At 35.2% G+C, this 13,348-nt stretch overlaps 1 protein-coding gene across 1 annotated transcript; it reads left to right on the top strand.

The window, feature by feature from the left end:
* The first annotated feature begins 8,562 nt into the window (after positions 1-8,562).
* On the top strand, positions 8,563-12,531 carry LOC144424286 (uncharacterized). The gene is made up of 5 exons (XM_078113434.1): positions 8,563-8,723; positions 9,679-9,920; positions 10,369-10,611; positions 11,725-11,926; positions 12,309-12,531. Exons 2-5 carry the CDS (start codon positions 9,722-9,724, stop codon positions 12,466-12,468), a joined length of 804 nt encoding a protein of 267 aa, XP_077969560.1. The 5' UTR covers positions 8,563-8,723; positions 9,679-9,721; the 3' UTR covers positions 12,469-12,531.
* The last annotated feature ends 817 nt before the right edge of the window (positions 12,532-13,348 follow it).

Below are 13,348 nucleotides of genomic sequence, written 5' to 3'. Positions count from 1 at the left end.
TCGACTAGGTCTTATTTTTAGGAGAGGACTTATAATAATAAAATCATTTTTAAAGTTTAGGCAAGTCTTAGTTTCGGGGAAACACGGTAGTTGCCATTTCCATAAAGTTTGGCTCCGACATTTTTTATTTGCAAAACTGGTCAACACTGTTAGTGATACTAGGACTCCTTTCAAAAATGAAGGTACAATACGTCTATGAAACTGTAATGTTCTATGATTTAGTTCTTGCTATATCCGGACAAATTGGTAAGCCATCAATTTGTGCCATTACCCGTTTCAAAAAATGAAAGTACAGCTCTTACGCCTACGAAACTATAAAGCTCAACTATTGCGATAATGCTATACTCGGACGAATTCGTAAGCCGACAAAATACAGTGCTCCTCTATTTGTCTTATTGGTACCATTTTCCCTTGGATATAAATCAAAAACATATTACATCTCTTAACCTTACCACTGGAATACAACGAATATCAATATAACGAGTAAAATGAGAACACTAGAAACGTTGAGCGGTGGCATCACACAAGGAAGTTTGCGATACGTGGAAGTCATTCACAGTTCATGTGGATGTTGTGTCTATGGAAATATAATAGATCAAATTCGTCACCTATTGGATTCGAATGTTCGTATAATACACTGCGTTCCACTTCCACCGTAGGCTCTCATTAAATATACGCAAAGTAGAATTTTGCTCGATAAAACATAGCAATCTATAAAACTGTAAAATGAATGCCATCAACTTAATATAGCATCTCTAGTGTGTGTGCCATAGAACCAGAATTAAATGTTTGGAATATTTATACATTTAGCTAGCAGCCAGTGTCAGATCTCCTGAGGAAAAAATTCGTCCTCAATTGAGCGTTCCAGATTCTTGCAAAAATGATTCACAGTATACTTGTAAAAAAATACATAGAAAGTAATGAGCAGATAATGTGATTTGCATTAAAGTGTTATAGCAGTCGTTGTAAACAAGAGAGCGATGCTCAAATTTATGGACACGAAACCCCAAAACGAAGTAATACGGGTATGCAATCTGTCACAGTAGACTACCGGTACCAGATATCAACTTTCGCGAAAGCGGAACGCCACAAGGTGCGCAATTTTTAATTTCGATCATCTTACACATAAAACTGAATCCATAGAGACCACAGAAATTTTTGAAATAAATGAAAATAATAGCCCTTTAGCGAGAAATATGATCCTAAACCACTAAAAATTTTAAAGCAATCACCCCAGTAGTTGAAGAGAAAATATTTTTATAACAATAAGAAGTAAAATACTAACAGCAAAACAAACTAATAAAAAACTATCCAAATATACATTTCGTGCCAAAGAAGCATGTGAAATGAAAATGAATAAACCCAACTGCTCACAAACTCCACCTGCTTATAAAATTGTAATTAATAGAAGAGAAATGCAAGATAATTGTTCATATTCAAGTCAATATATAACATTTATTCACTAATGTCTTTGATATGTTTCACATGTTATACAGATGGTTTGTAATTGAGTTACCTAATTCTTAGCTCTTTTGCAAGTAGTAGGCCCTTGAATTTATAGCATGGTAATTCAACATTTTGGTATTGCAACTTCAAAATATGAGGCAATTGTGTTTCAGGAAAGATGCGCAAACAATATAATGAGAATGATATTCATCGCATGTCCCGCTGACTCATATATTTGAAACTGACGTTTAGGGCAACCATGCATAGTCCGATATTACGCTTACCAACTTTTAAAATTGAACTGTAACAATATACATAAAATTTTAATAATTCCACTTCGCCAATTATTCAAATTACTGTTTGACTTCAATCCGCATATAGTTCGGGGGATTTAGATTTATTATTATTTAAAACTATCTTGTTGCGTGCCACGCCACGTTTGAATAATTGTTCGTATTGCATACGGATTTCCGTAAAACACGAACAAACAAAAACGAATTACCATCACTCCGGTAGTTTCGATGTCCTCTAAAACTATTGCCTTAAAAACGTTTTTGATGGTGATATAAGTTTATTTTGGTATAAACGTGAGATAATAGGATTTTTTTTATAAATACTAGAATGATTTTTTACCAAGCCGTTTGCGTGCCACGTTCGAACATGTGGCGTGCCACGTTCTAAAATATGGCCCGCCATATTGGACACGAGTGCCACATTTTGTGCACCTCTAATTTATGGTGTTTTGTTGCGATCACCCAGCCTCACTACATATTATATATTTCGTTGACAACAATCTTTTGCTCAGATTTCACGTTGTTTTGTTTTGCTTGTTTATTAATAACACTATAAATTGTATGTTCGTTTCTTTGGTTTGTAACGTTGCTGGTTTCGGAGCAGTTTATTCTACCAGTGGGTCAGGCTAATTTGAATGAGTGCCGATTTTCACCTTCTTCCGTTGTTTCCATATTTGTAGATTGTCCATGCTTCTCATTTTGCAGTATTTGTAATTGGCGATTGACCATTTGGCATCTGAATAAAGAAATAGTAATTTTATTGCAACACACAGCACACGCTTTCAAGGTTAGTTGCTAATTCAATTCAAGAATATCTGATTGCTATTCATACGTATGATAGAGAATGTTAATTTTACAATATGATATTTAAAACAATCCTGTTCTTAATAATAGATATAACACCTTTTACTCCTTTAAAGAAAAAACGCCCAACATCAAAATCTGATATTCGGGTTTCAATCAAACTTTGCTTAATTAAAGTAAGGCATAATCACCGTACAGGTAAGTTACAGAAACAACAATATTAATGCGATGTTATTTGATCCTATAATGTTGGCAAAATATAGCACCGTATATCATATACTAGTTCCAATTACTTAAAACTAGCAGTGGTTCTCAACCTTTTTCTTTCGTGTCCCATTTTCGTTGGACAAAAATTCTGTGGCCAACTAACTCTTTCGAGTTTGGAAAAAAACTTTAAGAAAAACATAGAATTCCTCCTGCAAAAATAGACACTTTCACTTTAATAATAAGTAAGGGAAAACTACCCTGTAACAAAAAACATCATCATCAATTGTTACTAATCATCAATTTTAACTAACTTTATCAACAACTCTAGCATTTTCTAATAGGTCTGTGGCCCACTGGTTGAGAACCTGAATTGAACGGATAAGCATCATTGGGGAAAAAGAACAGCGGGATCTTTTGTACAAAGCCCCCGGCACCAATGCAAAAATGTGAGATTTGAGAAAAACACCCCCCACCCCCACCCAACGTTTTAAAATAACAAATTAGTAATTATCCAATTGGGATGGGAATGATTTAAACATTTGAATTTCCAGAGCAATCTCCATTCATAACGGTAACTGGATAATTACTTAATTTATTAGTTTGAGCGTTGTCGGGGGATTGGTGCAAAAGATCCGAAAATTGATAATATACCAACACCTCACGGCAACCAAAGCAAAACCATCAAAACTATGCCGAGTAAAATTCCAAAAACTATAGTGAGTAAGCGATCAACGGACGTATCCTGAAACTGATTTGATATCCCAGAGAATGCGGTGGATATGGAATATGTGGGTTGCACAGAAGTGGTTGGAGTCGATTCTCTCCGGGTTTAGTGTATGCTTTCGACGTGGTGATTTTATAACCTACATAAGTACAATTGTATAATTTAACACTGAATATTTTATAGTTAGTTTTACTGTACTTCCTATGAAACAATCTTGATGAAATGAGCTTAATTACATATCACGTTTTATTATTGGAGACAGGGAAAGGCTGTAATGAGTTTAAATATAAGACGATCGAGGACAAGGTTGTTAACGATTTATTATGGGCGTGGCTGAATTAATATAATAAAGAAGCCCGGTATAATTACTAATATATTCATATGGATTCATAAAAATTTTTGTGCCCGTTCTTCCAATGCAGATTTATCATTTCACGGAAAGAAAGTGCTGTGAAAAAAAAATGCTGTGAAATTTATGTACGGGGTTATCAAAAATAGAACCTATACTTTTATTACTAAAATGAACTTCTCTAAACACTTGAACTCTTTTTTTCTATGATTGTACCCAAAAGTTTTGGTAATCTAGGACGCTTAGTACGAAAGTTCTTTTCCAATAAGAACAGGACAACAGGCGGCCCGTGGGCCACGACTCAATTCGCCAAGCCGTATTGTGTGGTCCCTCTCAAAACTCAGATCCCCCCCCCCCCCCCCCATAGGGCATATGGGTAAAAGTACATTTTTTTGCTCTTTTCGCTGCGTTAAATCTTTCGTAATTTTGCCCGATACCTTTATTACTGTAATTCGTTGTGTAAGCAAAAGAAATAATTTTTTTGTGTGACCCAACTCGATGTCTGAAAATTGGTGATATGGCCCACCGACAAAAACGTACCGCATCATAATCTAGAACATAGGTATTCAAAGTACTGCATACGGAGCCTCAGAGATCCGTGAGAAAAACGAGCTATTCGTTTACTTATTATCGACTTGGTTATTTTTGTGAATGTCCAAAGAAACAATATCGGCATTGATAAAATTTGACAATGGCAGCGTCTGAATGTTAACGCCTTGCTTTAATTTATTCGGATAATAACAATGTGTTTTTTTGTTTTTATTTTAATGCATTCCGTAAATAATAGCCAACCGCTTCACTGGCACCATAACACCAAAAATTTGAAAACCCGTGCTTTTGGAATGTGTTTCAAATGACCTGGGTTTCGTTTTTGCGTCCCCGAATATGCTTTTCCAGGCGACAACCAATGCGTAATCACACGAATTTCCAATACCAATGAATAAGGAAATAAAATTAATATGTCTCAAATGCATTTCAGACACTGATCTATATATCATACTCTACCATCCTATAAAAGCAATTAATGAAACGTATCTGATGCTTTTTTAAACACGATAAAAGCAGATACTCGCAGATAAACAGTGGAAGTTTCCACATTATTCTAGTCCATTCCTTATATTTCGGTAACTGGAAAACTGAAACCACTGATATTTGTTCGAGCTAACATTATGGACCTGCTGTTATCCGATCCAACTTCCATTTTTTTTTTTTTTTGGTAATTTGTTTTTGTTAATACTTTTGAGTACTTTCCCAGCTGACCATCATCCTCTTGGAAACTATTTTAGTGACAACGATATGTGGGTAAGGTTGTACTTGTAAGGCACACAACGAGAACATTTCGTAGAGTCAATTATTCGAACAAGAGTAATCGCAATTTGTAAGATTGTCTCACGGAGCCATGTCCATTTACCGCCTATTATATGTGATGCTGATCAGTCTAGACCGAAAAATAAAAAATCTGCTTTTAGAGTTTCCGTATAATAATTACAGTCTATAGTAATGTATTTTGCATCCTTTGTTATTACTAATTCCAGGGAAACGCGGAAGCGTCGTCTGTGATATCAAGTTGCGGTTTCGTCCAGTTAATTTACACTAACCACGTCATAGGCAGTCAAAAAGTGGAGACTCGTGATTGAATGCGACTTTATTGCGAAATATCACGTGTTATAATATTCCATAGTACAGACTTTTCTCCAGACTTTAACTCTGTATGAGCAAACTAGGGGTCGGCGATTACTTTTTTTTATGTGGCCCAGTTACATTTAATAGACTTTGTTACTAGGCCAACAACTCAATGGAGGATTACGTAGAAAAGAAGAGGTAGAATACTCTTATGTTGTGCAATTCAAACCCTTAGCACAACAAAGTTTGGAATGAATTATTTTGCAGAATTATTTTACAAAATTCGATAACGTACAAAATACTAAATCGCTTTTATGACATTCATACATTGGTCATTATCAAACAAAAACATATATTGGAAATTTACAACATTCGGGCCTTATACGTTCAAGTACAAGAGTCTTTACATGCATTTCTTCCTCAAGGGTGCCGCGGCTCGATCACCAGTATTGGTTTTCGGCGTCTCCTTTCACCCTGGAATGCAATTTTTATATTTCCTTTAATTTGTGTATGTATACTATAGTTCGTATTTTCAGCATGGTGAAAAAAATAAATTACTGACTGATATGTAACGTTTTGTTTAACCTAGGTCAGACAAGCATATTTCAACAAAGACAAGAAAAGCAATAGAATGCACAACAGAATAGATATCTTTAAACTTCCTAGAGCATCCTTGCAATATAGTTTACACGGATCCATTTGCACAAAGGCATGGAGCAAGGAAAAGTAGTTGGTCTCGCGTAATCCCAACTAATAGCTAAGATACGTAATGTTTGACAATTCTGGGAAGTTTAAGGATGCTTGTTTTGTTATTAACTACGCACTATAGACGCATCGAAAGTATGTTAGTCATCTCACGAGTTATGCTAATTGTGGTTCATTTCCCAAGTACCTTTCAAACATTACACAGAAGATGTGACGTTCGAGTTGCTTAATCTCAGTGTTCGGAAGACATGTGATCGAAAAATTTTAATAAGACAGCGATTTGTTTTATCAACGTGTACAAGTAATGTAAAGTATATTAACTTACACTGGAAAGATTATTTGTTGAAGGATCCCAAGCATGCGCAGACACGCTTGCATAGAATAGGGGGATCTTTTGTATAAAGCCCTGAAAAAAAATGTTAGATTTGAAAAAAACACTACCGCCACGTTTTTAAATAAAAAATTAGTATTTATCCAGTCTAGAGGTAAGGAATGTTTTGAAAAATTGCATTTCCAGACCCTGATTAGATAATTACTAATTTTCTTATTTTGAGCGTTGGCGGAGCTTTGTACAAAATATCCGAATCGGCTCATCTGGATAGAAAGATTTTAAGCAAAAAAGTAATTAAAGCTTGTCAGGTTGAGTTTCAGGAATAGTTTCCTATAAATCTGCGCACAATATTGCGTTAGGTCATGGCGTTACGTCTCAACTTAAAACAATTCTGCAATTTGAAAGTTAAAAATAAGTAGAATAAAATTATACTACTGTAAATTACTACTTTATTGGATTTGGATCATTTTACTATGTTGTTGGAAAAATAAACTTTATCCTATTGGAGCCATTGATAGTGGTTAAAGCGTTAGACTTAACTACGTTGGTATCGTAGTTCGAAATTCTTGCGTTTAAGTCCAAGCCCCACCACCTCACCCAAGGTGTGATACAGTGAGTAGACAATGCTAGACTAGAGAGATTCTGTTACAATTATGTTATTTTCAATATATATAGTGGCTGCTTAATATAGTACCTTGTTCAAATTTAACAATGTGAAGAAAATTGAAATATTAACAAAAATGATAGACCAGTCAATTTCAAATTTTCAAGTAACTGAAGACTGATTTCTGCAAGAGAAACGAACCAAATTGTTTTAGGAGTTGAATTAACATGAACCTGCTATTAAACATAGTTACATTGTGGTAAGAAAATCTAACGATGTAACATTATATAATGCTATCAACTGCTGCTTATTACTTACGGTAGGTACGATACTGCTTATTATGGTATGCGTCATTAATACATAGATGAGGCATGCCACGAACCCGGCTCAAATCGGCAGGACCAACCCTGCTCAAGCCAGAACAAATAATGAATTCGGATTTTCTGCTTGTTACTTTTAATTGCCCTACTATCAGGGAAAATATTCTCTCGATACCGGCATAAACACACATCACGTTTATACAATATTTTTCAGAATATGGGTCCAATCATTAGTTTCGGTGATTTGTAATCATTGCACTGATTTTCAATGAAACTAGAAATATATGGACACGATGTATAAAACAAAGCATAAAAATTTAGAATGAAATATCGAGCACCCGCAAGACACCCCGTAAAATTGAAAATATTCTATGGATTTTGGTGAAGGCGAACAGTAATCAATCATTTGTATTAGCCTGCAAAATCACATGTCAATTATCGGTGAAAAACACTAATAATTTCTACAGTAAAATAGAATTTGAATTCAATTAATTTGGAACCACTTCATGCGTATGACTCAGATTTAACTTGCTCCGAGTTACTGGTTACTGGCTCAAGCAACTATAAAAGGCTGCTGTGTTTAAACGAAAAGGAACGAATTTTAAAGCGGGATAATGTTGGGGCGTATGTGTGCAAACTTAATTAATTAATTAATAATCGCCATCAATCACGTTCATGTACGAGCGCCTTAAATTAGATGTTTGGGCCAACTCAAAGTACCGAGTCATAAGGTCGTAGAGTGCTATCCTATGATACCTAATTATTGATGCATGATGAATGGGCAACTTGTGATTGCACGTATTAGTTTATTATTTGGAAATCATTTACCAATTTGAATGTACCTATAGTATGATTAAAATAGGTTATTTAATATGCTCGCCCACGACACGAGGCATCATATGATACCTCATTATATAATATAGAAAGGATATATGACATGCATATGCATACGTCACATTGTGGGATACTCACCTTACTAAGATACCTACTCAAGAAAGTAGTTTATCTAACCTAAATATTTGCGAAAATCAACTAACTGTAAAGGTAAAAAGCAATCAATCTTTTTTATAAGCATGCAAAATCGCAGGGCATTTACAGATGAAAAATACGTATATTTTTTACAGTGAAATATAATTTGAATTGAGATAATTCAGAATCTACTTATGTGCATGACGCTAATTTGATTGGCTCCGTTACTTCGCGGTTTGTTTTAAAAAGAGAGCTGGATTCAATTTTGCAGGCATTGGATTTTAATGATATTTATACTGAAATTGAAGATATTAGGAGACGAGATGTTTGGGATTCCTTTATTGATAGGTAAGTACTTAAACTATGTAACAAACTGCCAAAGAATAGTTCGAGTTTTTTGTATCACCCTATATTTTACAGAACAAATGTCAGTCTGCGATATATTGTTGACAGATGGAACGTCCCTTTAGTTCAGGGGTCGGCAACCTACAGCCCGCGTGCCGGATCCGGCCCGCGACGCTCCACTGAATTATAGTAACGAATTATAGCTGTTTTGTCGATTATATTCTTTACGCAAAAGAATTTACATATAGACTAAATTATATTAAAACGTAACAAGTATATATTTCACAATTACTCGTTTAGTGAGCCTATAATTCAATTATAATTTAGCCAAATGACAACAAAACGCAGAAAAGTTGATGCTAAGTGCAAATGATTTATTGGCGCAAAAAATATTCAAATGTTCAGTCTTCGCGCGCTGCTTAAAATTTAACTTCTGATCTGTGTGATAAAATGTGATTCATTGGTCATCCATTCGATTTTTAACATTCTGAAAATATGTGCGGCCCGCCAATGACTTGCAACTTTTGATTTTGGCCCGCGAGCGACAAAAGATTGCCGACCCCTGCAGTTTAGTTTGTTAATAAATTTTTTCATATACTTCCGTAGTATGTGTACCAGATTAGGGTTAGACCATAATTTTATTCCGATTTTTTGTATTTTAGTTCTACTACGAGTTCGGGGACTGTCTGTGTTTGCCAGGTAAATAAATACATAGCCCCTGCCCATGGGCTTCATTCCCTTTACAGAACTCGACGTAAAGTAGGCGAACAAAATTAGTTACTTTCACATACTTCTGGAGTGCCAGTTTTGTTACAGATTCAATAAATAACATTGCATTATATATATCAATTTGAATATTAGCAAGTTGTTTTATCCATTATAATTATAAATTAGTAATATTCAGATCGTCAAGGATTGAAATACAAAATTGACCATTTTTCATTTTATATTCACACAGCGTTGTTGATCCAAAACGTTATATCAGCGTGTCCACGTCGATAATGGAAAGCATGACAGCAACAAACGGGTCCATTCAATCACCAAACTATCCAGAAAGGTTTCGGTCAAGCAACTGCAGAACGTGGAATCTTCCTCATCACAAATTTTCCCAGAATTCTTCATTGGTTTTGTTTGTTCGTACAATGAATATGATGTTCATATCTAAGACCACGTATCTTGCTGGAAGTTTATTCGTTAACGGTAACTAGTTGTACAACAACTACTCTCATTTCCTATTTTCTTATATAAAAAGAGGGGAATTATCGAATAAATGGACGCGTAGGTCACGCATCGATACCGGCGTGACTAATAAAAAGTGCTCCCTATTATTTATAATAAAACAGCAAAGTGTTTTCGTGAAAAGAAATTTGAAAAAAAGAGTTACCTCTTAGTAGACTTGACCGTCGTCAAATACCGAAATTGGTCCATTGGTTGCTGAGAAAAGCGAATTTTCTAAAACCAACGTCAGTGATATCTAAAAAATTTGTTGCAGAAATCAAATTTATACTCGATTTCCAACTAACGTATGATTCATTCTTGGTAGTACGATCTTACATAGTACACGTTTAACACCTACCGTACTAATATTTGAGCCGATTTATCCCCGTAGTTATTAACTGTGTTTTATTAAAAACTATCTTATTTCAAGGAACAAACATTGCAACGATTTCCAATGGCACGTGTCTTATATTCCACGGGAGCAATCAAAAATGTCGAAAATTAGAAAACATAAAAATGCCGCAGAAATGTACACAAAGATTCCACAACTATGAAGAAATTGATTCATTTACTGTAAAGTTCAAACCATCGCCTAATTTCTATGCATTGATGTATCCTCGGAAATTTCAGATAGATTACGAATACTTACCGTGTATGGAAGACGCGATCCATGGTAAGTCATAATACTCACGTGTTTTCAAAAATACTGTTACATTTTCATCTAAAATTCATTAATATTATTGTGCACGAAGTGTACATGTTGCTGGAACGTTTTGTTGAATTCTTCTTGTTGTTTGCGTGATTGTTGTTGTTGAATCAAGTCTCTTTTTCCCAGCATCGAATGGAAAATCAATTTCAAAGATTGAGTACTTAAAAAAGTAGGTGGAAGAAGACTTATTGGGCACAAAGTGTAGATTCTGCAGGATCGTTTTGCTAAACTATTCTTGTTGGTGATTGTAGTTGTCGAAAAAAGTCTCTTTCTTCGTACCTAAAATGGAAAATCGATTTCAAATGATTTCTAATTAGAGGGAAACACGGTTCCGTTCGTCCCACTTTTCTTTTAACTAAATTCATTTTAAAACATGGATGATTAGGACCTTACACGAAGCGAAGGTTTGGCTCCTCATAAAACAGCGAGAGAGAGGGGGCGATTTATTGTTTTGTCAACTAGAAAACGAGAATATCGGTTGGAAACCGAAGACTTATCGATCGATAGTTAGGGAATCCCCCAAAACAGAAACTGCAGTTTCGATTCATCCGCTCTTGTAACTTGCGCACTGCGCATCGCACACACACACTCGGCGGGTTTCAAAATTCTCTCGCTTTACAAAAATCTAGATCACTATATTGATTGATAACTCGCTAATTATACGACATAATTCGCCCAAAATCAATAGGATTCTGGTCCGAGATAAGATGAATGCACATGCAAAATCTGGAGCAGATTCAATCCCGCTTTCGTGAGATATCGCGTGCATCTAACAGACACACAGACAGACAGACAGACAGACAGACATACATACAAATACCTATCAATATACTTACCGATCTTAAGATCGATAAGTAACAAGCAATGGTACAAAAAATATATACGTAATACACACATAATACAAGTTAACTCTTCATAGACTGGGGGGAGCGATACGACCATGAAGTCATCAGCGTAAGCTCCCTCCAAATTTACTATAAACTTTATGTATGTGAATAATGTATAAAAAAGCTATTTTTTGGAGAGTTGTTGATCTGTATTTTTATATCATAGCTCATTAAAATCGTTTCTATACAGATGATGAAACCACAAAGAGCAATACATACACTACAACCACAATCAATGAAAACACTACATTTACTACATCAAATCCTACAACAAGTTCGCGAAAATCAACAGCGGATCCGTTTCAAGAAGCATCAGTGTATCGCGTTATTGCTATAGTTTTGGGAATTCTACTTCTGGTCGTTCTGATTGCTCTGTTTGTGTTGATTGTGAGGTGAGTGATTGAATGTGATTTGTAACTAACTTTGAAATACTCTATCTCTTTAGGTCATAAACCTGAAAATTATTTATCTAAAATATCAGTTCAATCAATAGACACAACATGACTCGTTTCGTTTTTGTTGACTAATGTCTAGTCCACAAACTTTAATATTGAAATAAGCCTTGTAAATCGCCAATTCTCCACTATTCATTGCGTTACTCTGAAATACTTGATTAATTTAGTTATAAAAATAGATTATATTTAGCAAACTCAACTTTCCAAACAACGAAATATGTTAGGAAAATCTGAAAGTATTATCATGGTTGAATAAAAGAACAGGTGTATTTGAAATTGTTCAACGTAATTGAAATATCTATTTGTTTTTTTAATTTAGGTATCGAAGAATCAATCGTCAGCTACAAGAACAGCTAGATTCCAAGAATACAGCTGTTACAAGTACAGAAGCTGATGGGGGACGTGATGCAACTAATTATATATTGTTCCGCGGGCCGGATCTGGGCTGTAGTTTGCCGACTCCTGATTTATACGCGTAAGCCCTGTATTCTAAGAGTGTTTAGATTAAAGCAATGATGCGGAAGTAACGAATTGCTGGCGTGGATGCATAAAATAATAGATTACTTGCCACAACATTTATTTCTTCATTTTGTTTGCTGCACTGTCTGGTTATAGTTCTGGCGTAGACTTTCCCATTTGCTCTCACAAAAGAAAAAATCACTAGTGTGACCCCGTATGTAAGTGACCAAACAAGGTATTTGAGCGTGCTAAATGTATGTACCTCTCGTACTGCATACCAGTGATTTCCCTACACCCCCCCTATAGGGGGTGAACACCCCCCCTAAAATTTCAAACACCCCCCTTAATTTTGAGGTGCGATTTCAAACTGAGGGGTTCTAAACCGCAGTCTGCGGGCCAATTACGGCCCGCGTGACGATTTAAAATGGCCCGCCGAACTTGAGTGGAATAGTTTAACCCTTCATGTGGTACCACAGTTTAAGCACGTTTATTTCGTAACAATTGAATTATTCCGGTATCTTATGTATAGATAAGATTATTATGATTACACACTGCAGTATTTTAGATATCAGCCGTATATTAAGAAAGCTTGAAGATGTCACAAAACGAAAGATAGGCACTGAAAACAGGCGTTTTTTAGATGAATGACAGCGTTTTTATTTCTTTATTGAAAAGAATCAAACTTCAGCGATTTGTCTTCTTACCAACAAAATATTTCAGTTCTGAAAGAATACAACATTATGATCAGTTGACGAGCGTATTTCAAAATTTAATTCATACAAAAGTCAAACAAACATGTTCAAAAAAATTAGAAATGTGTAACAAAACAAGCCATAAGTAGCCATTCATACAATGCCAGATGAGCAAGTAACTTCATTAGTCACTATCAGTTGCAAATTA

The sequence above is a fragment of the Styela clava genome, chromosome 6 (assembly GCF_964204865.1).
Source record: "Styela clava chromosome 6, kaStyClav1.hap1.2, whole genome shotgun sequence".
Taxonomy (NCBI): Eukaryota; Metazoa; Chordata; class Ascidiacea; order Stolidobranchia; family Styelidae; genus Styela; species Styela clava.
This window is presented reverse-complemented; position numbering and strand designations above follow the sequence as displayed.

Bases quoted from the DNA above. Each gene is read 5' to 3' on its own strand.
- LOC144424286 (XM_078113434.1), top strand. From the start codon at position 9,722: ATGGAAAGCATGACAGCAACAAACGGGTCCATTCAATCACCAAACTAT. The intron at 9,921-10,368 runs GTAACTAGTTGT...TCTTATTTCAAG, and splicing joins TGGAAGTTTATTCGTTAACG to GAACAAACATTGCAACGATT. The intron at 10,612-11,724 runs GTAAGTCATAAT...GTTTCTATACAG, and splicing joins TATGGAAGACGCGATCCATG to ATGATGAAACCACAAAGAGC.